The sequence below is a fragment of the Apodemus sylvaticus genome, chromosome 16, assembly GCF_947179515.1.
Source record: "Apodemus sylvaticus chromosome 16, mApoSyl1.1, whole genome shotgun sequence".
In the NCBI taxonomy this organism is placed as follows: domain Eukaryota; kingdom Metazoa; phylum Chordata; class Mammalia; order Rodentia; family Muridae; genus Apodemus; species Apodemus sylvaticus.
In genome coordinates, this window is record NC_067487.1 from 64,485,941 (window position 1) to 64,512,797 (window position 26,857).

General features: G+C 43.6%; 1 protein-coding gene across 2 annotated transcripts; it reads left to right on the forward strand.

The window, feature by feature from the left end:
• Positions 1-5,411: 5,411 nt before the first annotated feature.
• Hmgcr (3-hydroxy-3-methylglutaryl-CoA reductase) lies at positions 5,412-26,396 on the forward strand. Of its 2 annotated transcripts, none has more exons than XM_052159689.1 (20): positions 5,412-5,504; positions 9,421-9,608; positions 10,138-10,249; positions 10,485-10,572; positions 11,503-11,587; positions 12,821-12,926; positions 15,467-15,573; positions 15,678-15,794; positions 16,295-16,455; positions 16,551-16,798; positions 16,912-17,087; positions 19,295-19,489; positions 20,083-20,241; positions 20,376-20,533; positions 21,145-21,250; positions 22,948-23,118; positions 23,540-23,680; positions 23,763-23,921; positions 24,599-24,753; positions 25,114-26,396. In XM_052159689.1, exons 2-20 carry the CDS (start codon positions 9,444-9,446, stop codon positions 25,166-25,168), a joined length of 2,664 nt encoding a protein of 887 aa, XP_052015649.1. In that variant the 5' UTR covers positions 5,412-5,504; positions 9,421-9,443; the 3' UTR covers positions 25,169-26,396. The 2 variants fall into 2 exon arrangements, with proteins under 2 accessions (XP_052015649.1, XP_052015648.1); XM_052159688.1 differs by lacking the exon at positions 5,412-5,504 and adding an exon at positions 5,670-5,693.
• The last annotated feature ends 461 nt before the right edge of the window (positions 26,397-26,857 follow it).

The window sequence follows — 26,857 nt, forward strand, 5'->3', positions numbered from 1 at the left end:
CCAGGTGGGAATTCACAGTGCCCTACACACAGCTGGGTTAATGCACCTCCAATGTCTAGCAGCTCATCTTTGCCAAGAGAGGAAACATATTGTTTGTGGGAGTTACATTCTAAAATAAACCCAGAAAGAGAAAGACATGCCATCAGATAGCAGGCTTGAAAACAAAACAAAAACCCGGGATGGAAAATGTCAGAGTTAAAAAAAAAAAGCCCTGGAAATCCCTATTTCTCAAAATAGAGTATGCATATTTTATTTGGGCAGATTTGACAGAAGTTCTTATTCACACGAAGTACTGAGCTGGATTCAGATGAGGTGAATCTCATCTCAACACAGAGATGAAGGGCTGTCAGTAAGGGTCAAGCCGAATGCTCTGAGTTCAGTCCTCAGAACTCACAAGGTGGAAGGAGACACTCCCAACAACTGTCCTCTGATCTCAACAGGTTGACTCCCTAGCACACTGTGAATAAATAAACAGAATTTTCAAAAAGACGTGAAACTCAGTTGTCTCCAGACCTACTCCAGTTGCCAACTCCATTGGCAGAGGCAAGGCATGAGGCACAGGAGCCAGAGCAGCTGTGGGAACTTCTTGTTGTTGTTGTTGTTGTTGTTGTTGTTTTGTTTTGTTTCACTGGTCAAAACTTTGAAATAACAATGCTTCTTTAGAGGAGCTTTGAGCAGTGAGGCGCCACCACATTTGTAGACTGTGTTAGAATAAGGCCCACCCCACCCCCAAGCACATGGTTTTGTAACTTTCTCTTGTGTTAAAGAGATAGATACAGCATTATGTACTTGGCCTTACAAGGCTCATGGGTAATGGTACCAACCAAAGCTGTTTCTAGAGAGAATTCTCTTTGCTCAGTGCTCATGTTTACTGGCTGGTTTTATGTCAGCTTGGTACAAGCTAGAGTCATCAGAGAGGAAGGAGCCTCAACTGAGAAAATGTTTCCATAGGATCTAGCTATAAGACATTTTCTTAGTGATTGATGGAGGATGGCCCAGCCTATTGTAGGGGGTGCTATCCATGGACCGATGGTCCTGGGTTCTATAGAAAAGTAGGTTGAGTAAGCCATGAGGAGCAAGCCAGTAAGCAGCACCCTTCCCTGGCCTCTGCATCAGCTCCTGCCTCCAGGTTCCTGCCCTGCTTGAGTTCCTGCCTTGATTTCCTTTGGTGATGAACAGCAATGTGGAAGTGTAAGCTGAATAAACCCTTTCCTCCCCAACTTGCTCTTTGGTCATGATGTTTAATCATAGTAATAGAAACCCTAACTAAGACACCATTTAGCATGACAGAAAACTTTGGTGGTAAAGAAGATGCAGAAGAACATCATTTGAGAGTCTACTTTGGGATGCCTGGCAAGACCAAAACCATACAAGCTATGGACAATGAGAAAAGAGTGGAGAAAGGAAAGGATTTCTTTTCATACGTTTAATGATTAATGACCTGGTTTATAGATCCCACACTATTCATGAGCATGACTGTACAGTGAAAAAAGAGACTTCTAAAAAGAAATGTGGTTACTGAATCACAAGGAGGCCATGCAGCCGAATGCTTAGTTTTGCCACTGAAGAACAGTAGGTAAGACTTTTAGCTCACACGGAAATGATCAGAGGACCCACATGAGGACATCTTTTAAGCCCCTTGTGACTGCTCCACTTTTTATTTATTTCCTAAGTTATGTTTATTTGCTTTCTATTTATTTATTTGTTTGTTTGTTTGCACGTGTTCATACCCCAGCACACATGTAGGAGTCAGGGGAAAACTTGTGAGCATCAGTTCTCTTGTTCTACCACATGGATCCTGAGGCTTGAGCTCAGGTGCTCAGGCTTGCCAACAATCGCCTTGACTTGTTGAGCTATCTCTTGGAGTGATTACCTTTTAAATCTAGTCTCCCCTGCCCCTTTCCAGTGTTGTGGACTGAACTCTGGTCCTGGGCCATGCATATCATAAACAAACATTTTACCACCCCCTTTAAAACATGAATACTGTAAGAATTCCTCCTAAACAAATTTTCTTTTCCCATATCTTCGCCATTCCACTCTTGCGTTCACCATTTTGTCGTAAGTACGTACAACAACTTTCAAGCCGCTTCCCCCCAAAACTTTTCGAAACACAACCCAGATGATTTTCCTGGAACCTTGTGCGTATCTCAGACAGAACACTTACACAGTACCAGGAGAGGATCTAGGTTTTGAAAGTTTTCTTTTATAAACTCTATAGTTTGAAGACCCATGAAGATCCAATCTATAAATCCCTGCTGACTCCTTCCTGATCTTGAGCAGGAATGATAATCTATTACAATAGCTACTCGAAATGAGATGTGGCCAGTTATTCCTTATAACGTCTTATTTTGGAAAATTTCAAAGAGATTTACAATAAGTAGCCTCGTGCAGGACAAAGATGGAGAGAGAACTGTTCAAGGCTGGGCACCATAATCCTGAACGGAGTTAGAAGCCATGACAGAAAATAAATACAGCTCCCCAGGTCTGTGAAACCTCCTTTGTGACAGAGAATCAGAAGCTTGAACAATCAATACAAGATGTACTGGACAAAGTAACCCACGTTACGTAATGCGGCATTGTGCAGGGGATCAGGGTATGTGACAGGAGCCAGGTTCCAGAGTTCACATTGTGGCTTGGCTGTTTCTGCCCTGAGAACTCAGACAAGTTGCTGTTATTATATAACATATATAATGCACATATTTATAATATATAGGTTTCCCCTTTTTAAAGTTTTGTCACTTGAGAAGTACAGTACAGTGGATTCTGTTACTGTTCTCGTAGGACAGCTAATTAAGGGAGTTCATAGGTACATCCAGAGCCCTTACGGCAGTAGCAGAGGGATGGCATGGTGTATGGAAGAGGGGACAGAGCGTAGTGACGTATGCCTGTAATCCTGGCACTCGGGTGTCAAGAGGATTAGGAGTTCAAGGTTATCCTCAGCTACATAGACAGTTTGAGGCCAGCCTGGGCTACAGGAGCCCTGTCTCAATAACAAACGAATAAACACAGAGAAATAAAATCTTATTGGTGTTACTTTTGCCATCATTCACCATCTTTACTTATATCCCATGCCAAAAAATTTCAATTTGTAAAGCACTGATTCTCAGTGAGACAAACTAATAGTTCTTTTGGAATACATTCTGGGAATGATACCCACTGAGGTTGTTTTAAGAATATAAAATGAGATAGAATTTCATTTTTTTTTTTTTGTCTGTGTCGGAGCTCAAACCCAGGGATTCAAAACTGTTGGGCAAGCCTGTTGCTGAACCTTACCCACAGCTACTTCTTTCTTGGCTTTGACTTCACATGTCCACTGGAGTTCTCAAAAAGAATTTGAAAAGGAAAGTTTTCAAACCTCATTTTGTCTTTTGCTGCAGCAGTTTTGTAAGCCTTTCAGGAAAATTTAAGCATGTCTATGGTTTTCCTTTGTAACCTGGGATGGCCTCAATCTCATGGTCTCTCGTTCTTGAAATTTCCAGTGCTAGAATTACATGCATACACCCCTGCATTTGTCTTTAAATCTGTATTAGTAATAATCTGTACAATTTGTAATGTGAGATTTTTAGCCCTTCAGACTTTTAGAGGCCTAAAGAATATGACAGGGTTTCTAGGTTCCTGGACTTATCTATACCTTGCCTCTTCCACGCCCACCCCATTTCTTTACTTTTCTTAAATGCCTTCTTTTCATTTCCTCTCCATCCCCTGCCCCCTTCAAGTTCTTAATAGAATATTGTCATCTCTGGCCCTTTCACTTCAGTTGTCTTTTCCTTAGTGGGGCCCACGTGAACTGTGTCTGTGGCTACACTTACAGCTCTAACCACCACACACTGTACCTAAGAAACTTTTTGAAGCATTTTGTAAAGATATGAACAAAGGCTCTATACAGAGGCAGTGGAAGGCAACTGAAGCCGCCCCAAGCCTTAGTTGTGGAATGCAGTCTTAGTTTTCCAATCGATTCAAGTTGTTTAGCATTTTCTTTGTGCGAAATGAGAGCAATCCCTATTTTATAACAACTAGGAGCACCTCAGTTCTTCAGAGGATCCAGATTCAGTTTCCAGCACCTACATGGCAGCTAACAACCATCTTATGTAACTCCAGTTCCAGAGGATCCCTTGTCCTGTTCTGGTTTCCATGGGCACTGCTCTGCACATGTGGTGCATAGCAGCATGCAGGTCTCACACATACACACACACACACACACACACACACACACACAGAGAGAGAGAGAGAGAGAGAGAGAGAGAGAGAGAGAGAGAGAGAGAGAATGAATGAAAGGAGTTATAGTTATGAATCAATTCCCCTCTTTACGACGTTTCCACATAAAACAGTAAGACATAGACTATTACGGAAGTGCTATGGGCGTTCAGAAGAGAGAGATGACATATGTTTGAGAGAATCAGGAAAGGAGGTGGCATAGGAATGATCCTTGTGGTATAATTAAGATTTCAAAATTTAAAGTGGGTAGGTATATCCGGGCTAAACTAAGACCATAAGCAGGTGTCAAAAGTGATTCAGGACCAGTTAGTTAGTTACTCTAGGCTAAAACAGGCATAGAGCTGTGTAGGTGAAATGGGGTGGGGCCATACTGGCCATGTCAGCTTCTTTGCAGGCAGAAGGCTGATGATTTAGGGGCAGGTGTATGGCATAAGAGGAAGATTACTGCAGCAGAAATGCCAGAAGCAGAAGGTGTAAGCACCCGAGAGTGGGAAGACCAGTTAGGAGAGTTTATTGCAGTTTGAGGCAAGAGCTGATAAAGGCCTGCAGCCAGGAGGAGAGCAGAGGGAATTCAGAGGCGACACTGGAGAGGGACTCTTCGGCAAGAATCCACAGTGTGCGACAGGCGACCTAGATAGCCGGAGCCATTAGCACTGATGGGTATGTCACAGGGGGTTTGGGCTGGCTGCAACTCGCGGCCACGTTTCGTTTCTTTTTTTTTTTTTTTCTTTTTCTTTTTTAAATTCCTCTTTTTTTTCCAGAGTTCTACTACTCCCCGCAGATCTCTCTACTAACTGGGCTTTTCCTTTTCAACCTGAACCCGCGTTCATCCCTACGCTCCAACTCTGACCCGGCGGCCTCCCGTGGTCCTCCCACGGGCAGGACCCTGTAGGTCAAATTCTGAGTTCGCGGCACTCCACCCGCGGAATCCCCTGTTCCCCCGCGCGGGCGGCATCCCCTGAAGGCGCCCACGGCTCGGGGACCAATAGGAAGTCTGCGATGCTCGGACCCGGCCAGCCATTGGTTGGCTCGGCCGTGGTGAGAGATGGTGCGGTGCCCGTTCTCCGCCCGGGTGCGAGCAGTGGGCGGTTGTTAGGGCGACCGTTCGTGACGTAGGCCGTCAGGCTGAGCAGCCGCCCGATGATTGGCTAGCGGATCGGACGATCCTTCCTTATTGGCGGCCGGCTGGCGGCCCCGGAGCGTGCGTAAGCGCAGTTCCTTCCGCCCGGGGCTCCGTTGGCTGGAGACGGCGGCTGGGCCGGCTTGGTGGCCTCCATTGAGATCCGGAGGTGAGCGGGCGGACGCTGGGGACCGGCGGGGCAACGGGTCTCGCGCTCCGCCTGGGCCCACGAGGCGGCTGCGAGCCGAGGGGACCGCGAGGACACGTCCTTGAGGCCCGGTGGCAGGGCGGCGGCCAGGGAACCCGTGGGCCGGCTGGGCCTGAGGGCCAGTGCAGCGACGGGGAGTCCGTGGGTCGGGTACGGAGGGCGCTGTGCTGACCAGGCGGTCACGGTCACCCGTGTAGAACGAGTGTCAGGCAGAGGGGACAGCGGGAGCGATGCTCGCGGAGCCCTAGAGAACAAGGGTTCACGCCCAGGCGCTGCCTTGCGGCAGGACCCTTCTTTAAAGCGATGGAGAAGGGCCAGATACAGGCTGCAGATTGACCCGAAGCCAAGATCCGCGTGGATACGGCAGGTTGTGCCCCTCCTAGGGGGCCTGGAGGAGGATGCGAGGTCGGTACGGGCAAAGCTCGCCCTCCGAAGTCAGTATGTCGGCCTGCACTTCTCGGTCTTTCTCCTAAGGGGCGTAGTCTCATTGATACTGACATCCTTTACCTTATGCTCCTTTTGAAATTATTTGGTTTGTGTGAGGAAAACCTGACCCTCGAGGTTCGCAAGTTAAAACAGTAGACTTCTGAGGTAGGGAGAGGTTGATAGTATTTCGTGGTGGTCAGGTGGAATATTTCCTTTCTTGAGGTTGTGCCTTTTCTGGCTAAACCCTGAAAAGCCACAGGAAACTCTTTGACTTACAGAGTCGTTTTGTACGATTAAAGCATCACACAAAGTAGGGAACGCATTTGTTTGGTTACTTGTGATTTATTTTTATTTTCTATCTTAGGGCAAAGTCTTGGCTCCATTGTGAGGTTGGGCTGTGTTTTGTGGACTTACTTACTTTGTTGTAGTGCCTTTCTAGAACTTGACCATGCATAAACTATCAGATTAACAGGAACACTTGTGTGTATCACAGCTATTTCAAGATCAAGGGCGTGCCTGTGCGGGGCATGGCATGCATGCACACACTACTGTATTTTTGTCTAATTTGTAGTTGGTGAGCGATATTCTGGGATCAGTTCCTGCAATGAACCCTTAAACCTGTATTGAAATTGTACTATGTTTTTAAGTTCTCAAAATAGTGGTTCTTTATGGTTCCACTTAATACTTTGGTCAGAGAACTTGAAAATAAAGAGGAGATGGACTTATAAGCGGGTAATGTATAGTAAAGTTGGGTACAGAAACTGTTTTCTAGAGCAAGATGATGATTCTGTTTGATGGTAGGTTAAGAAAGCAGATTGCTACCTCCTGTTGGGATTCTAAGTGGCTGCAGTATAGGATAGGGTTCTTACCCTCAAAGGGACAATCTGCACGTATTTATTAGTTTGAGATCAGAGTAGCTACTATCTAATTAAGAGTGGGGTCTGTACCATAGGAAGAGTGCTGAATGGACTGGAAGAATCTCAGAGAAGCCTTTCTCTAACTGGCAGTGGTTGGTGGGTCTAGTCCTAGATAGAATTAGAATTTAAAAAGTGTGGTGAATTTAAATTTTCAACCATTTGAGGAGTTTGTGAAATGTTTGCTGTATACTTTATTTAGCTAAATAGGCAAGTTCTTTTATTATTGCAGTCAGCAGAAAAACTACATACTGAGCTTTTATAAACTGCCACATAGCCCCTCTGGTGTCACTTTGCATAGTCACAGAAATGGGAGGTGCTCCTGAGAGACAGCTTATAATTATAGTTACTTTTGACACACCTTGGTAACATTGCTCAGTGTGTATTTCCAGGTAGGTGTGGTTCTCTGAACTTGCTTGGATTGTGGCACAGGAGTTTGTGTAGTTTTTCCCCCTCAGAATATTTAAAAAGAAGAAGGAAAAAAAAAAAAAAAGACTGCACCTGCAGGGAAGAGTGGCAGGATTGTCAGGCCCCAGGAACCGCACTGGACAAGAGGTCTGGTGTGCCTGGCTGAGTGTGGTTGTGGGTTAGGGACTGCTAGGGTAATCACATAGGGGCCCTTCCTGACAGCAAGTCAGATGTTTTCAGTGGATTTGCCCTTAATAGTGATGAATAAAATTGAGTCACTAGAGAGACTATTGAAGCTTTGGTGGTGAAGGGTGGCGAACTGGAAGTGATTTTTGATTTAGGTTTGAAACTAATTTAGCTTCTGAAACCTTGAAAGCCAAACTTTTCAACCAGTTTGGTTTAGTTTCTGATTTTAAAAAGAGATTCAATGAGAGAGGCCAGTGGACATGTAGTTTCTCATGAGAATCCTAGACAGGTTTAAAGTGTTCATCATTTAAACCCAGGCCCCCCATAAAAGTAATTTGTAGTTGTCATTTCTCTGGTATTTGTTGGTCAGTGCTATATATCAATGCAAGATGTTGGAGAGGAAAATGGTAAAATTCATTATGCAGTACTGAAAAAAAAGATAAATATAGATGCCTGTCACACCTTTATGCCTTACTACTTATTCTTTCCAAAATGGAGACCCACAGTAAGAAACTTACACTCTAGTGAGATTGTTGTGAATAATTTCATGATGCATGAAGTTTCATGTGGGTTTTTTTTTTTTTTTAATTTGGTTTGGTTTGTTTTTTTGAGACAGGGTTTCTCTGTGTAGACCAGACTGGCTTTGAACTCAGAGATCTGACTCCCTCTGCCCCCCTTGCCACCAATGCCTGGCTAATTGGTGTCATCAGTAAATAAGTCACTTAGTGAATGTGTGAGAGCTATTTGAGTTCTTGCTGACAATCAGTGAGCTTAGTTTGTTGATTTTCTGTTCATCATTTGTATTGTGCGGTGTGTGTGTGCTCTGGTGTGTGCCGAGACCTGAGTGTGGAGGTCAGATCCGGGTCTGCAGTGTTAGAAGCAGTGAGGCTTAGATGTAAGTGTGTTTCTCCATGGACCCATCTCTCCGGACCTAGCTTTTTGTGGCTGATTGTTATGGGTAACATTTTCCATTGTGCTCTATAGTTTTACCATGAGAAATATCTCTGTAGGCCATCAGAGGCTTTATAAGATTACATTTCACATAGGAATGTCAAAACTGTTAATTAGCCATCTGATGTGGGAAGTGGTAGTCATTAGCTCAGATCTTCGTGCTATTTATTCTGTTGTGAATCCTCTTGTCAGACAAGAAGTCGGAGGTTTCTTTTCTTTTATTGAATAGAGGGTCTTGCACTGACTGAGCTGTGTCTCGCTCCTTGGGGGTCTTTCTGTGTGATACAGACACGGTTCATTTTACCCAGCATCTGCATCCACTCACTTTCCAGTCCTGACTGGCTGTAAAAGTTTAGGAGCCTTCCACATCTAACACATTTAAATTGGTCTTCTTGCGCCTGTAGTTTGCCAGGAGGAAAGCAGGCCCAGGCCCCCTGTTTACTAACATAGAAGTATAGATCAGAGAGGATTTCTGTGACAGCCACCTTAAGGAAGTTTATTATACATTGTGCTAGTGGCATCCTGCCGTATGTCCTAGAGAATGAAACTGTGGAAGAGATTCTTGCTCATAAATCACGATTTCGGGCAGGCCACTCAAGTGGCAGCTTCTTGGATGTTAGCTGTAAGCGTGTGGGTGGGGAGGAGGGTGCTCATGGGCTTCCTATTTAACTGGAACTTGGCTAGAGTCTCCTGCTTGCTTTGTGCTGTATTCTGTTCCTCCTTGGCTCACATAATTACTAGGAGCTGTGCTTGAAACTTACTTTTAAAGGAACATTTGCATATAAGTTGTTTGCCCATGAGTAATAAAAGATTTAGGTGGTTGAGGAAGTAGCAAATGTCGTTTTAATAGAGTGTTCTAATCACTTTCCAGAATGGTGCAGAACTCTGAACTAGTCCTGTATGTAGATATTGCGCACAGGGCTGATGTGACGGCCTCCTCTAGTCCTGAAAGTGAGCCGCACGCTAAGTGTCCGTGTGTCTATTCCCTGCAGGATCCAAGGGCTGTGTGGCTGCAATGTTGTCAAGACTATTCCGTGTGCATGGCCTCCTTGTGGCCTCCCATCCCTGGGAGGTCATTGTGGGGACAGTGACACTTACAGTCTGTATGATGTCCATGAACATGTTTACCGGCAACAACAAGATCTGTGGTTGGAATTATGAGTGCCCAAAATTTGAAGAGGTTAGTTGACTTTGATACTGACTAAAGTAAATTTCATTTTCAATTTCTTTAGACTCTCCTTTTGGGGCCTTCCCTTCTCTGAGGCAAGGGGGCGGGGGGCATGGGGGTGGATTTGTGAGGGTGGGGGCAAGATGTAAAACGAATAAATAATTAATGAAAAGGGTCTCCTTTTTAGAGCGCATATAAGCAAAAAGAGTTCTGTGTAGTGTTTACTTGTGGGCTTACCTCAAATCTTCAGCTGTGTATTTGATGTGGGCTACACTAAAAAAGCTTTTTTAAAATACAAGTGAGTATAGTTGACTCTCTTGAGAAATACAGTTTTTGTAAGGACTATCAGAAAAAATGATTGGAAGAATTATAGATTGCTTAAAAGTTGCATTCAATTTTTGGTTTCTATATTGGCTATTTTGATTCAGTTGTACTATGCTGGCATTTACATTCTTGTGATAATATGTATACCAATGACAGCAAAAGTTGTTGCTTGTGGGCACTTGTTTGATAGCTTTCTCTCCTTTCTCTCTGCCAACAGGACGTGCTGAGCAGCGACATCATCATCCTCACGATAACGCGGTGCATCGCCATTCTCTACATTTACTTCCAGTTCCAGAACTTACGCCAGCTTGGGTCCAAATACATTCTGGGTGAGGCTGGGTGCTGTCTGTGCACGCTGTCAGACTGTGGATTTGCTGTGGGAGTTTGCGCAGTGTGCAGTGGGTAGTGCTGAAACAGTGTGGGGTACATTCAGCAAGTTAGTGCTCCCTCTCAGTGCTAGAGAGGAAAATAGCGCGGTCCTTCCAGCGTGTTGAGCGAGCCTGCATGCTAGCTTGCACTTGGGTGATGAGGGTACAGATGTTAACTGTGGTGTTTGGCCTTTAGGTATCGCCGGCCTCTTCACAATTTTCTCAAGTTTCGTCTTCAGTACAGTCGTCATTCATTTCCTCGACAAAGAATTGACAGGCTTAAAGTAAGTAAAGGCCAGTTGTTTATTCTTCTAAAATATGTTTTTAAGACCCTTTAGTCCCTGTATTAATGAAAGGTGATGCATAAATTTAAAAGTTTAAAAAGTGTGGGAAATTTTTCCTGTACTTGCTTTTAGCTAGCTCTGACTGTTAACATTTTGATATATTTTTCCCATTTATTTTAGACTTATTGTGTATGAGTGTCTTACTGTATATGCTGTGTCAGGTCTTTTTTGCTCAACATAATTTATTTGAATCTTTTCACATCCTTAATGTTAAAGAAAATGATTAGTGATAGCTATATAGTATTCTGTGTGAATATTTTGTAGTTCATTATCCTAATGTTGGATTAAGTTAATTTTTCTTCATAAATACAGTGATTAATACCTTTATAGATAGTTTTTGTTTATGTTCATCGTTATCACCTAGGGATAGATAATTTCAGGAGTAACATAGCAGCTGTGGGATTGCTTATTTTAACACTTTTGCCTTGGAGGAAGGTGGGGTAGCTTCACCAATTTGTATATTACACATTTTTCTTAATGTTAATTTGAGTATACAATAGCACTTTGTCAAGCAAACACTGAGTTTGAGTACACATGCATTTTCATGTAACAGTGTCAGGTATTGTAGTTATGCTGGGCCTGTGACCCGGATGGAGTTAAGGGTCAGGTCAAGGGTTGGGTCCAAGGCCACTTTCAGCTACACAGCAAGGTAGAAGTCAGCCTGGCATCATGATGCTTTGTCTCGGAAAAGTGAAACGAAGGAAACTTTAGCAGATGTTTGAGCATCTCTTAGCTTCGAGGCTTCTTCAGGATGCTAGCAGGAAAGTGGTCATGCCACATATGTGCTGTGGGAAGGATCATATTAAGAACTTTCTAAAACTATATTTTCCCTGTGTTAAATGTTACTTCTCTTGATTTTTTTTTCCCCAGCGAAGCTTTGCCCTTTTTTCTGCTCTTGATTGACCTTTCTAGAGCGAGCGCATTAGCAAAGTTTGCCCTAAGTTCAAACTCACAGGTGAGTATTATTTGTAGCCCTGGAATGTGATTATCTCCCGGACATTTGTCTAGTCAAAAGATGAGATTTCTTTACTCTTCAAAATGTGACCACTGTCTCAAGCTTTTAGACGTATGTTTTAAGACTGGTTTGTATAAGTGTCTCACTTCCCAATTTTCCCTTTGAAAGTCTTCTGAAATGACAGCCCATGACTTAGGTGAATAAACCTCCTATTGAGGCCTTAGGGAAGAGAGTGAGTGTTTCGGGTTCTTTGCTTTGCTTTGACCTGACTTGGAACAGTTGAAGGGAGACAGGCTCGATTGGGCGTCTGTTTGCAGGAGATAGTTCATCAGCTGGGAGGCGTGCGGGGAGGCATGCGCACAGGAGCTGGAGCCCAGTGAGCCACTTCCTCCGTGCGGCTCCACCCCCTCAGCCTTTCCAAGGAGCATCACCTACTGGGGATCAGGTGTTCAAACTCAAGAGCCTTTGGGGGCCTTCTCACCTTCAAACTGCAACAGATCTAGTGGATTAGAGCCTTAGATCACATTGTTTCTAAGCCCCTCAAGTTAATGTTTCTCATCCTGATGTTCATCAATGACTTAAAAAAAAAAAACAGCATTGTTTTTAACAACCTTGTAATTGTTTTTGAGACAGACTGTGTATCTCATTCTGTCCTGAATTATAGTGATCCTCCTGCTGTGGCCAGCTGAGTGATAGCATTGCAGACACATACACACACTAACTACCATGTCCTATTTAGTCCTTTTATAATTTTCCTTCAGTGACAGGCCATTGAACTCAGAACCTTTTGCAGGATTGTCAAGTGCTCAGTCACTGAGTTAGCCCCTCCCCCAAGCTGTGAAAGAGTTCATAGTTCTGTCCTGATTATATATATTGGATACTGCTTATGATCATTTGAACATTTTGATATGAAAATTATCTAGGTTTTATTGTACTAATGTGACCTCAAAGAATCTCCACTAAGCTTTTGTTAGTGCAAGCCAGAATATAATATGAAATGTGAAAGGGCATAATCAGGTAGCACTTCAGTGATTGATTAACCTACCAGTCACTGGAGTGACCCTTAGACTATGTCTCTCACTGCCCACTCTGCCTACTGAATGCATCCTGTCTTATCATATTTGTTCTTTGAGGAGTAAAGTAAGTTTTATATAGGACCCAGGATGCTCTCTAGCATTTTAAAAGGCTAACTGCGCACTTTACAACCACCGATGTGTTTGGTCTGTGCTTTAGGATGAAGTAAGGGAAAATATAGCTCGTGGGATGGCGATCCTGGGCCCCACGTTCACCCTTGATGCTCTGGTGGAATGCCTTGTAATCGGAGTTGGCACCATGTCAGGTTGGTAAACAGTTCCTAATACACTTAGAGCTGCCATTAAAGGGGAATGGGAGGTCTTATGCTTACGTTATTTATTCTTGAATTCTGATTGAAGTGACTTGAGGGGCAGATATTGCTGGTGGGTGGGGGTGTGGACCTCTGTGTGAGTGGTAAGAGAGTAGGATCAGGTTCCTGATGTTTCTCATGCTTGCTGTTTTCTCTTGTTGTGTCTGTTTGTGGTGTTTGGGGTTTGCTGTTGGTTTGTAACCAAGATGGTATTGCAAGGCTGGTCTGGAGACACTTGCTGTTACTTGGGCTGAATTAGTAATTTGTTTAATTGTATTTTAATTGCCATGTTGGAGGTGGTGCGAGAGTCCAGATCTAATCAGGTAGTTGGCAATGTTTAAATAGATACTCGTCATACATCCTAGCATGTCTGCAGCACCAACCTCAACACACTAGAGAATTAATACTAAACCTCAAACAGGACTCCATTACGTACAATGGAAATTTGCCAGAATGAATATATCATGCTATCATTGAAGTTTCCTGGTCTTAGTCTAGATTTTTTTGTTTTTGTTGTTGGTTTTTTTTTTTTTTTTTTAGTTCTAGGGTGTGTGTGTGTCTGTCTGTCCCTGTCCTTGTCCTACTACTAGGACTACATAATAGCTCAGTGACTTTTGTGTGTGTGTGTGTGTGTGCACACTTTAAGATGTACTTTTTGTAAATTAGGAAGGTGGCAGGTAAAGCACTTGCCATAAAAGTGTGAGAGTGGAGTTGGGGTCTCAAGGACCCATGTAAGCCTTCCACGGTCACATAGCCCTGCCATCCCAGTGCTCTTGTGATGTGGCAGAGGCAAAGAGAATCTCCAGAAGCTGAAGGCCTAGCTGTAGCTAGCCTTTGGTAAGCAGTGGAATCGCAAAGAGACGAGTCTTGTCTCCAGTAACACAGACAAAAGGATGCTGTCCCCTGACTCCATATATGCCCTGGGCGCATATGCCCCACAATCACACCCACACACTTTGAAAAATTGCCTAAAGGTATCGGTTTCATTTTAGTGACGATATCATCATGTCACCACCTCTAAATAAAATAAGATGTTGGTCAGATGAAGACACAGCTACATGATTTTCCTCAAGCAGAACAGTTTGAGATGTTGAAGATGGGCCAGGAAATTACAGGCCTTGAAACGGAAGCTGCTTATTTGAATCTGAAGCAGAAAGTAGTAGGGCTGATGCCTTGTCTTGAATTGTTAGAGAAATGAACAAAAGAATTGGATGTGTAGTTGCAGAAGCCACTGAAGTCATCTTTATCTGCAGAAATAGGGATGTGGCTTAAAATTAATTAGGCAGCAACCCCGCCGCTCACCTTTTTTACAGTGTGAGAGATTGATCCCGGAGCTTGCATGTGCTTTGGACACATTCCACCACGTCCTAGGAATATCTCTGAAAAGGCCAATACAGAAAAGGGCGTGGCTAAGTGTGGCTCAGTGGGAGTATGTGCTTTGCATACATGAAGGTCCAGTTCCCAGTACAAGTCACAGCTGCCTAAGTCTTTGGACTGGAGCTATGTCCCTGTGGGGTACCAAAGTGTGGAGCTGTGTCCCTGTGTGGTCCCAACGTGGCAGGGCAGCTTCTTTTTGGACAGTCAGGAAGAATGATGGCAACATGAGTTTAGAAAATAGTTGATGATTAATTTGTGAAAAGCATTGGTTAAGTATTGAGTATGAAAGCATTCTATTCATCTAGTATTTAAGTAGAATATATAGATTTGCTTTATTTATAATATATGTAATTTGCAGTTTTTTATATGCCCTTGGTTGTGAGAGTAAATAATATAATGCAGTTTTTTTATTTTAATTTGAGTAGGAATTGGTGATCTTAATTTTTTTCTGGTCTCTAAAATTCTGGTACCCTCTGTTAGAGATTACCAAATGACCCTTGAAATATTTTGTGATGAAATGTTAATTTTCACTCTTGATTTATTAGCATTTTTGCATTATATCATTTTTAGATAGGTCAATGAAGTAAAATGCTTAGAACATTAGTAGGCACTGGGGGGGGGGTATAGAAAATTGCACTTAGTGGTATGTAAAGACTATTTACTGAGATGCCATGTCAGAAAGGTGTAACTGCCTGCTGATCTGTGCATTATAAATCATTATAAATAGACACAGAGGCTAATTGCTTTTATGATAAGTAAGTCTAGGGGAGTAGTGTAGGTCGGAGGGTGAAGTTACTCCTGCAAAGTAGCTGGTCTTACAGCTGCTTGTCTCAGCCAATGCGGTACCCAATACCATTTTATAAAAGAATTGGTAACATTTGTTGGCCAGTGCCATTATATACAGCATTGTGTTGTTGGGGTCTGTGCCCTTACAGGACTGAGTTTTAGAACTGCTGTCCCTGAAGTCTTAGTATCATCTTCATGTTGCTAATTTTGTTTCAGTAGATGACAAAGGACATAATGTAGTGAAACTTGGCTGTGTGTGATGAAGAGCCTTTAAGGTAAACGGCATGTCAGAAATCCACACTTAGCCAGCTCTGTCTCTCGTTCTCTACCAGGGGTCCGTCAGCTTGAAATCATGTGCTGCTTTGGCTGCGTGTCTGTGCTTGCCAACTACTTTGTGTTCATGACATTCTTCCCAGCCTGCGTGTCCCTGGTCCTAGAGGTAAGACTGGTGTCATTAGTTATGAAGTAGTACTTCCCATGCTGTCCCTTTACCTAAGTCCCCTGCACACCTACCTCCTAACGCCATGCCGACTTACTTTGTAGCTTTCTCGGGAAAGCCGTGAGGGTCGGCCAATCTGGCAGCTCAGCCATTTTGCCAGAGTTTTAGAAGAAGAAGAAAATAAACCAAACCCCGTAACCCAAAGGGTCAAGATGATTATGGTAATGGCATTTTTTTTTCTCCAGTATCTATAGTTTCAGTGTGTCAAATACATTGGGTATTTGGGGGCTTTTGTTTGTTTTTAGTTCCTATCTTGTTTAATATTTGTCCCTTTCAGTGATGTTCCAGGCTTCTCCATTTTCTGAGTTTTTTCTTTGTTGCTTTGATGTTCTGGGGATTTTAGTTCGATGTCCTGAGACAGGATCTTACTGGCTAGCCAAGGCTGGCTTTGAACTTTGGATCATCCTGCTTCTGCCCCGAGTGCTGGGATACCAGGTGTATGCCGGCTGCCAGGGCCCTGGGCCCTATGTTCTTTGTTAGTCTGGCTCTTGAACTGACTTTGCAAGTCCCTGTCGGTGGAAGGCTGATCTTTGGAATGTTTGAACAGATGCAGGACCATTGCTTATCTGTAACGAACTGGGGGCTTTCTTACTGTGGTGGGTGGGGCTGAGGAGGTGAGAAAAGGAAAGAGAACGTTCACAACTGAGAATCTGTCCTTCAGTCTTTAGGCTTGGTTCTTGTTCACGCTCACAGTCGCTGGATAGCCGATCCTTCTCCTCAGAACAGCACAGCAGAACAGTCTAAGGTTTCCTTGGGTCTGGACGAAGATGTGTCCAAGAGAATTGAACCGAGTGTTTCTCTCTGGCAGTTTTATCTCTCCAAGTAAGTGACTTGGAACCCACAATACTCTGAGCTCCTACGGGGCTGTGCTGTCACTTTTATATTTCTGAACTGATAACATTTATCTTTTCTTTCAGGATGATCAGCATGGACATCGAGCAAGTGGTTACCCTGAGTTTAGCATTCCTTTTGGCTGTCAAGTATATTTTCTTTGAACAAGCAGAGACAGAATCGACACTCTCATTAAAAAATCCTATCACGTCTCCTGTTGTGACCCCAAAGAAAGCTCAAGACAACTGTTGTAGACGTGAGCCTCTGCTTGTGAGAAAGAACCAGAAGCTTTCTTCAGTGGAGGAGGATCCAGGAGTGAACCAAGATAGAAAAGGTACTTTGCTGTGTTCTTCATTCTCAGTTTCTCTTGTCGGAGGACGCTCCCTGAGTTGACTTCATCTGAAAGTGATTTAAGGGCTTTGAGATATCGTTTTGCTTCTCACACAGCTGAGGTTATAAAGCCCTTAGTGGTGGAAGCTGAGACTGCCAGCAGAGCTACCTTTGTGCTTGGCGCCTCTGTAGCCAGCCCTCCATCTCCCCTGGGATCCCAGGAGCCTGGCGTGGAACTCCCCAGCGAGCCTCGGCCTACTGAAGAATGTCTGCAGATACTGGAGAATGCAGAGGTGGGCAAGGGCCAAGGGTGTGCTCACACTGGGGAGAATGCGGAGATGGGACAAGGGCGTGCTCTCACTGGGGAGAATGCAGAGATGGGACAAGGGTGTGCTCTCACTGGGGAGAATGCAGAGATGGGACAAGGGTGTGCTCACACTGGGGAGAATGCAGAGATGGGACAAGGGCGTGCTCTCACTGGGGAGAATGCAGAGATGGGACAAGGGTGTGCTCTCACTGGGGAGAATGCAGAGGTGGGCAAGGGCCAAGGGTGTGCTCACACTGGGGAGAATGCAGAGATGGGCCAAGGGCCAAGGGTGTACTCACACTGGGGAGAATGCAGAGGTGGGGCAAGCGTGTGCTCACACTGTGGGTTTCTTTAAAAGAGGATGTTTTTGGTAGCTTTTTTAATTTTAATCAAAGTAAGTTAACACTGGTACTGCAGAGGCCTACTGCATCCTAGTCTCTGTCACGTGGCTTATTAACAACAGTGTTAATCCCCTATAGCCTTTGGGGGTGTTATCCCCACCCTTCAGATGAGCAGCCCAGGCTCAAGAGGCTTCATATATTTACCAGGACACTTACCATTGAGGAAATTGTAAAGTTAGCAGCAGGGTTTCTTACTTTCTGGTTCCAGAATCAAAATTCCCTGTAGTGAGTTCCTGTCTAGTAGAGATGGGGAGCTTTTGAATCTATGTGTGTTGAAGTGAGCTGTGTTTGAACATTGTGTTCTCCTACCATGTTTACATATGTCTGTTCATGCTTCCAGCCTTTATCAGCTTAATCTAATTCTTTCTGTAATACGAATATGTTTCCCTGCTCTATCAATTTTTTTTCCATGTTTGGTAAGATACAGTTCCATTCTACCACCACTTAGCAAGAAATAGTGACAGGAAATTAAAGATATTTAGAATGCATAGTTTTATGAGTAATCAACACAGTCAAGCTAATTAAATAAAAAGTTTCACTGTGTAGTCTTGGCTAGCTTAGAACTCCCTGTGTAGATCAGGCTGGCCTCAAATTCAGAAGTCCACCTTCCTTTGCCTCCCCAATGCTGGGATTAAAGGCTTGTGGTACCTCTTGGCTTTATCTGATTTCTTTCTTTTCTTTCTCTCCTTTTCTTTTCTTTTCTTTTCTTTTTTTCTTTTCTTTTCTTTTCTTTTTTTTTTGAGACAGGGTGTCTCAGTCAGGGTTTCTATTCCTGCACAAAACATATGACCAAGAAGCAAGTTGGGGAGGAAAGAGTTTATTCAGCTTACACTTTCCACACTGCTGTTCATCACCAAAGGAAGTCAGGACTGAAACTCAAGCAGGTCAGGAAGCAGGAGCTGATGCAGAGGCCATGGAGGGATGTTACTTACTAGCTTGCTTCCTCTGCCTTACTTAGCTTTCTTATAGAACCCAGGACTACCAGCCCAGGGATGGCACCACCTACAGTGGGCCCTCCCTCCTTGATCAGTAATTTAGAAAATGCCTTACACCTGGATCTCTTGGAGGCATTTCTTCAAGGGAGACTCCTTTCTCTGTGATAATTAACTCCATTTGTGTCGAGTTGACACATAAAACCAGCCAGTACACAGGGTCTCTTACTAGATGTGCAGCTTGTCATTTTGGTTAATCTGGAGTTAGCAAGTCCCCAGCAACTCCTGTGTCTTCCTCCTGCCTCCCCTGGGGTTGCAGATGTACACTACAGTGCTTGGCTGTTCTGTGCTTGCTAGGAATCTGAACTTGCTTGATGTCCTTGATAGTTTTCAAATCATCTCCCGATTTACAAACCCAAAGCCTTTTGAATTTTTCTCTTAATGTTTTTGTACTTTAGCTCTTTTGAGAGTTGGTATCCTCAGCTGGAATATATCCTATTTAAGGGCCACAACTTGTACCCACAAAAAAATTACTGAAGAGTGTATGTATATATTGACTGTCATTGTAAGCAAATATGTATTGATTGACTTTCATTGATGAGTCCATGAGCATTTAAGTGTACAGAGAGGGTTCTGTTGTATAGAGGGCAGGAGGGCTGGACTGACAACAAGGCTTTGTTCTGGGTTTGTTCTTCAGAGGGGATGGGATTTAGTAAGGCTTAGTGTTACTGTTCCCAAGGGTGATAGAGACTGCTTTAGAGTCCTGTAAGCCACGCTCCACTGTGCGCCTTCAGCCTCTGGTCTGCTTATGAATTACAGTTCTTATCTAATTCCATCTCGTTTCATTTTCCTTTCTTCAGAAAGGTGCAAAGTTCCTTAGTGATGCAGAGGTCATCCAGTTGGTCAATGCTAAGCATATCCCAGCTTACAAATTGGAAACTCTAATGGAAACTCATGAACGTGGTGTGTCTATTCGCCGGCAGCTCCTCTCCACAAAGCTTGCAGAGCCGTCTTCTCTTCAGTACCTGCCTTACAAAGATTATAATTATTCCTTGGTATGTGGTTTGATTAGGGGGGGGCTTGCTCTGTAACTTGTAGCCGACCTGCTGCTACTTTAAAATGTTTTTCAGGATTTTATAATCATTGCTTGCTTTTCTTTTTTTTTCTTTCTTTTCCTTCCTTCCCTCCTTCCTTCCCTCTTTTCTTTCCTTTTTTTTTCTTTCTTTTCCTTCCTTCCTTCCTTTTTTCCTTCCTTCTTTCCTTCCTGTTTCTGTTTCTCTGTGTTCCCCTGACTGTCCTGGGACTTGATCTGTGTAGATCAGGCTAGTCTTGAACTCAAGAAATCCACCTACCTCTGCCTCTCAAGGGTTTGGGATTAAAGGCATGTGCCACCATCATCACCCAGCCAGGGTAAATATTTTTAAATTATAAGTATGGGGTGTTGTTTGGCTTAGCAATAGAAAGTTTACCAAACACTGGTGAAGCCCTTGGTTTGATCACCAGCACCATAATAACAAAAAGAAAACATTAAAAGTAGTATTGAAATATTTTATAGGAGGAAGTTTGAAGACTTGTTAGCGACGGGGACGGAGATAAGCTGCTGTCTGTTTCCGTGCAGATTTTCACGTTGCCCGCCTGTGTTTCTTAGGTGATGGGAGCTTGCTGCGAGAATGTGATCGGATATATGCCCATCCCTGTTGGAGTGGCAGGGCCTCTGTGCCTGGATGGGAAAGAGTACCAGGTGCCAATGGCAACAACGGAAGGCTGTCTTGTGGCTAGCACTAACAGAGGCTGCAGAGCCATAAGTGTAAGTTGGCCTTTGTCTGCTTTCAAGTGCTCCCTGCTGGATGAGGGAGGGAGGGAGCTGGCCAGGGGGAGGCAACTAGGACAGATTCGGAACAGACGCAGGACATTAATATGTTCCCATAATCCTCTGCTTAGCTTGGTGGAGGTGCCAGCAGCCGCGTCCTTGCAGATGGGATGACCCGAGGCCCAGTGGTACGTCTTCCTCGTGCTTGTGACTCTGCAGAAGTGAAGACCTGGCTTGAAACACCTGAAGGGTTTGCAGTGATAAAGGAGGCCTTCGATAGCACCAGCAGGTGTGTGTATGTGTGTGTTCATGTGTTCGTGTGGATATTTAGCTTGTTCTCTGTGCTAGCTAAATACATTGCCTGCTTAGTTCTGAATCCATTCATTTAGTGTAACTAATAGTTATCCCTTGCTAGGGTAGATGTCGATGCTGACAAGTTACCCCATAGAATACATTGGTTTTTAGTGGTTGGTAAGATCACTCAGCAGGTAAAAGCACTTTCTGTGTAAACCTTGTGGCATGGGCCACTCAGTAACAGTATGTTAGAGAGACACAAGCCGTCACTGTGACTAGACTGTTACTTTGCCCTGGAGGAGGATTTCCTACACAGAACATGAATGCTAGTCTGTGTTTACTTTGACTGAAGACCATTACAGTCACACAGAAGCCTCATCCGTAAATGGAAAGCTCCAGTGCAGTTCAAGCTAGTGTGTGTACTTTTATTTGGGCTTAAAGAGTATTAAAGAGTTGGTCCACCTTCTATTATATTCAGTGTCTGAGAATGAGACTCAGCTACAGTAGTAGCCTTCATGTGTCTAAAGAAAAAATACTCCCTACTGAACTAAGGAATAAAATGTAAAATCTCTTAGCTTGGATTAGAATAAAACCCTGTCTTTTCAGATTCGCACGTCTACAGAAACTTCATGTGACAATGGCAGGACGCAACCTCTATATCCGTTTCCAGTCCAGGACAGGGGACGCCATGGGAATGAACATGATCTCCAAGGTGAGTGGGTGTGATGTCTCAGGCTCCCACAGTGGGCATGCCGGGCTGACTTGGAGTTCGTGTGAGTCTTGTGCCTTTGCTTTTTGAGTGCTGGGACTACAACTGTGCCTGCTGTTCGTAGCCATAGCTCTCATTGATACACCATGTCCACGTAGTACACACTTAACAGAATTGATTGATTTCACATTTATTAAAAGCTAAATATTACTTAATATAGCTTAGTTTGGAAGTGTTTCTGATTTTTTTTTTTTAATTAGATAAGATGTACTTGTGTGTATGGTCTTTTGCCTGCATGAATGTCTGTGTACCACATGTGTGCCTGATGACCATAGAGGCCAGAAGAGGACATGAAATTTCTCTGGAATTGGAGTTTGATACTGTTGTGAGCCACCAGTGGGTGCTGGGAATTGGACTTTGGTCCTCAGGAAGAGCAGATAGAGCTCTTATCCGCAGAGTTGTCTGCCTTGCCCCACTGCTGTAGAGTTGACACTGTCTGTGTCCTAAATGCCCTCTCCTAAATGGAGGGATTTGGGGCTAGCACTTCAGAACTTTGCCCAGTAACTCCTTCTTCAGAGGAGGAGTGGCCCTAAGGGTTCAGCTCAGTGCAGATCAAGACTGTAGTGAGGTGTATGGGGCCCCAAATCAGTTCTGAGCACACCCAAAGGAGCTTTGTCTCCAGATATTGAACTTGGCCTTTTCTAGAGACATTTTTATTGCTTTCTTTGTGTGTGAGTGTGTGAGAGACAGGGTCTCACTGTAGCCTGTGTGTGTGTGTGTGTGTGTGTGTGTGTGTGTGTGTGTGTGTCAGGGTCTCACTGTAGCCTGTGTGTGTGTGTGTGTGTGTGTGTGTGTCAGGGTCTCACTGTAGCCTTTGTCCGACCTGGAATACTTTTATAGACCAGGCTAACCTGCAATTCATGCTCAGTTTCTTTTTCTCTTATCTGATTACTTGTTTACAGGCAGGTGCTATCGTGCTTAGAAACACCGTCTTTAAGATATCAAACATTGTCTTTTTGTAGAATCCAGTCATTTTTTTTTTTCCTGAGAGATTTTTTTGTAGGTGTACATTTTATTTTGCTGATAACTTTTTACCAGAGACAAATAGAAAATGTTAAGATCGTCTAGTCAGGCTATAGATTTTTTGTGTATAAAGATTATTCAGAAAGAGGAAAATAACTAAATTTCTAAGTTTTTAAAATTCTTAATAAATAGTATGGTGTTTTTTTAACAGCTTGAAAATAGAATTGCTATGTCATTTATCTCCCCATTCTACTTTTGGCATTGAAAACCTCAAAGATATATCTGTGTGTTCATGTTCACAGATTTACTTACACTAGCTAACAGGAAGAAGTAAGCTAAGTGTATGTTAGATGGATCTATGCACGAGGGAGCGATGTGCTAAAGTAGAACGCTATTCCAAGGGAAATCGCCAATTACCAAATTCTATATGTTCCTCTTATCAAAGCTAACCAGTTATTAAGTTCACGGACACCAGTAGAGTGGTGGAGGGACAGTCAGGGACAGGACGGGGTAATTGATGTTTTAACAGGCTATGAAACATTAGCATTAGCAGATACAGAGAGTTCTGGGCATTTGTTAGGTAATACTTTGGATGTACAGAATGGCTGTGTTTACAGTTGTTAAGGTGGTCAGAATGTGGCTCCATCATGGCTTGTGCTTGGTTTGCTTCTTCCTAGGGCACGGAGAAGGCACTGCTGAAGCTTCAGGAGTTCTTTCCTGACATGCAGATTCTGGCAGTTAGTGGGAACTACTGCACGGACAAGAAACCTGCTGCCATAAACTGGATCGAAGGACGAGGAAAGACTGTGGTTTGTGAAGCTGTCATCCCAGCCAAGGTGGTGAGAGAAGTGAGTGTGGATGGAGGTTTGCTCCTACGTTTTACATGTTAGTGTCTTTAGCTGAGTTGAGGCCAGGTGTGGTGGCTCACAGCTGTAATTCCAGCTCTGGCGGTCAGGCAGGCAGAAGGATCCCTGGAAGTCTGAAGCCAGGGTGGGCTACATAATTCTAGGCCAGCCAGGGCTGAAAGAAAGTTTTAAAAATAATAAAAAATAAGAATACTACCACGTTTTATAAGATTACATTTGTAGAGTTGTTTTCCATTAAAATAATTGTTTTATTGTTCATACCTGTCTGCATGTAGCCCTCTTGGACAGTTTAAATGGGACCACATGTATACCCTTGCTTTCTAGAGGCACAGAGAGGTAGATGCGAGTGGTTTTTACTTAATCCTCCTGAGGGACTATGTAAAATGTGTACACTGTGATCTAGGTGTTAAAGACAACTACGGAAGCTATGGTTGACGTAAACATTAACAAGAATCTTGTGGGCTCTGCCATGGCTGGGAGCATAGGAGGCTACAACGCGCATGCAGCAAACATTGTCACTGCCATCTACATTGCATGTGGCCAGGTGAGTTCTTCCTTTCCACTTCCTCTCTTCTCTGGTAATCTAAGTGGAGGAGCTATACTGCAGTTTCCTTTTCTCTTCCCAGGATGCAGCACAGAATGTGGGGAGTTCAAACTGTATCACTTTAATGGAAGCAAGTGGGCCCACAAACGAAGACTTATATATCAGCTGCACCATGCCATCTATAGAGATAGGAACCGTGGGTGGTGGGACCAACCTTCTACCTCAGCAAGCCTGCCTGCAGGTAGGATTGTCTGGCACACACCGTAGTGGTGCTCCCAGGTCTTCTGGCTTATTGTTTATTCCTTACTGACTAAAACAAAGTTGGGAAAGAGGATTTATTTCAACTTATACATCTAGGGAGACATTCATTACTAAGGGAAGTTAAGGCAGGAACTAAGATAGAGGCCATGGAGGGACACTGCATATTGATTTGCTCTAGCCTCATGTTCAAGCCCATGGCTGGGTTCTTCATCAGTTAGCAATCAAGACATACCTGTGGAGATCCCCACAGGCCAAACTGCTGGAGTCAGTTTATCTTTGAGATTCCCTCTTCCTACATGTGTCAAGTTGACAACGAAGTTTAACCATCATACCCGGGGTAGTACTGTGTATCTACTGGATGGCACATCACTCTAGTCTGTATTTCGGCTGATCTTTTTACCCTTGCTTTTAGCCGGTCTAGCTTTAGGATGTCTAAGTAAGTCTAGGGTTTCTCAAAAAAAAGTGTGTATGTGTATACGTGTGTGTACACATGTGCACACACACACACATGGTTTAGGTGTATGTGCCTAATCATGAGAAAATACATTAAATAAGCATGTAAATGCTTAGTCCCATCAGCTTGGCCTGCCCCAGCATTCTACCGGAGTCTGTCTGCCTTCTCCGTGTAGTAATCTCCATGTTGCTCCCTGATTGCAGATGCTAGGTGTGCAAGGTGCGTGCAAAGATAACCCTGGAGAAAACGCACGGCAGCTTGCCCGGATTGTGTGTGGCACTGTGATGGCTGGTGAGTTGTCCTTGATGGCAGCATTGGCAGCTGGACATCTTGTCAGAAGTCACATGGTTCACAACAGGTAAGACTTCTGCATAGAGGAGATTTTCCCAAATTAAAGTTTTATAATCCTGATCTGGGAATTACCACTAAAGTGTTTGGACAACTTGAGTCCAAGCCCTGGAATCCAATATTTTTTTTTTTTTTAAACAGAACAAGTGTAGTGGCATGATGTTTAAAGTCCAAACTCTGGGCAGGAGAGACAGGCGGTCCTGGGGCTCACGGCCAGGCGGCCGAACTTGGCCAGTTCCAGGCCCTGAGAGACCCTGTGTCAACGCAAAGAGCGGGCAGCCTTGTCTTCTCACCTACACACACACATGCACCCAGCCCCAAGCTAGCATTGCTGATATTCTCTGTGTTACTTTGTCTTTTTCTGATATAGGTCAAAGATAAATTTACAAGATCTTCAAGGAACGTGCACCAAGAAGGCAGCTTGAGCTTCCTGACTGAACTGAAACACGGGCATTGGGTTCTCAAGGACTAACATGAAATCTGTGAATTAAAAGTCTCAATGCAGTGTCTTGTGGAAGATGAATGGACGTGATCAGTAGACGCCTGCTTGGTTTCTGGCGCTTTCAGAGACATCTGAGGTCCTTTGCACAGAGACTCCTCAAATGCGGAAGCTGTGGTTCTTTCCATGCTGTGTTCTGGAAAGATCTCATGTGGATGTTATGGTGCTCTGAGCACCACAGATGTGATTTGCAGCTCGTTTCTGAAAGCTACAAGCTGGAAACCGGTGTTGTGACAAAATGATGGAGTTCCTGGTGATGAGTGGGGGCTCACCTCCCAGTGGGTTAAAATGGTTTTAAATGACACTGTAGCTGACAGAACTTAGGATTTTTATTTATTCAGTCTGGGTTGTAGAACTTGGCAATCTAAGTTTATTTTTTGTAAACTAATAATTCATTTGGTGCTGGTCTATTGATTTTTGGGGACCTACTTCTTCATGGAAGAATTACTTTTATTCTCAAACTACAGAATAATGTGCTAAGTAGTGCTAAATAGTTCTCGATGAAGAAAACAGTCACTGCATTTATCTCTAAGTCTTTGTTCAGAGAGGCCTTTAGTCTAGATTTTGCCAGCTGTGCCACACTCTGCACTAAAGATATCAGAGCTCTTAGAGAGAGTACAAGCAAGTCGGACCTCTCATAACTTAGAGTGTGGGAACAGTTTTTAAAGAAAACGACCATTTCTCTAAGCCAACTTTAGAGACATTTTAACTTATTTAGCTGAATTCTAGATTTTTTGGTAAACTATCAGATCTGTATATGTTGTAATAAAGTGTCTAATGCTAGGAGTTTATTGGAAGTGTTTAAGAAATAAAAGAAGTCGACTTTTACACTGATAAAATACTCTAGCTTGGGCCGGAGAAGACAGTGCTCGTTAGCATTGGTCCAGGAAACCCTGGCTTGCTTTCCAAGCCTCATGAAGGGAAAGTCAGCTTACAGAGCCAATGATGGAGCCACATGAATGGCCCTGGAGCTGTGTGCCTTGTTCCTGTGGCCAGGAGTTTGGTAACGGAATCATTTATGGGCTCCTTTAATGGACCCGTAAAAGCTCTTAGCTTCCTCAGGGGGTCAGCAGAGTTTTGAATCTTAATTTTTTTTTAATGTACCAACCAGTTTTGTATAAATAATAATAAAGAGCTCCTTATTTTGTATTCTATCTAATGCTTCAAGTTTGGTCTTGGGAAGCTGACATCTGTAGAAGATGGACTCTGAAAGACATTCCAAGAGTGCTGCGGCCGCATGGGAGCCTCTTAGTGATTGTGTCAGTATTATTGTGGAAGATTGACTTTGCTGTTGTATGTAAAGTTTCAAATTGCACCTCTTGTGACTTTTCAGCCAGTACCATTTTATTTACCTGAGCTTGTCATGGAAGTGGCAGTGAAAAGTATTGAGTGTTTATGCTGGTGACTGTAACCAATGTCATCTTGCTAAATTCATGTTTTGTACAAGTACTAAATTGTATACATTTTGTTATAGAATACTTTTTCCAGTTGAGTAAATTATGAAAGGAAGTTAACATTAACAAGTGTAAGAAGTGGCTTTTTTAAAATTGAGGATTGATCCTAAGCCTGCAGTCCAGAAGTTAGCAAAGTCTGGCCAAGTGGTGCCTGATCTCCC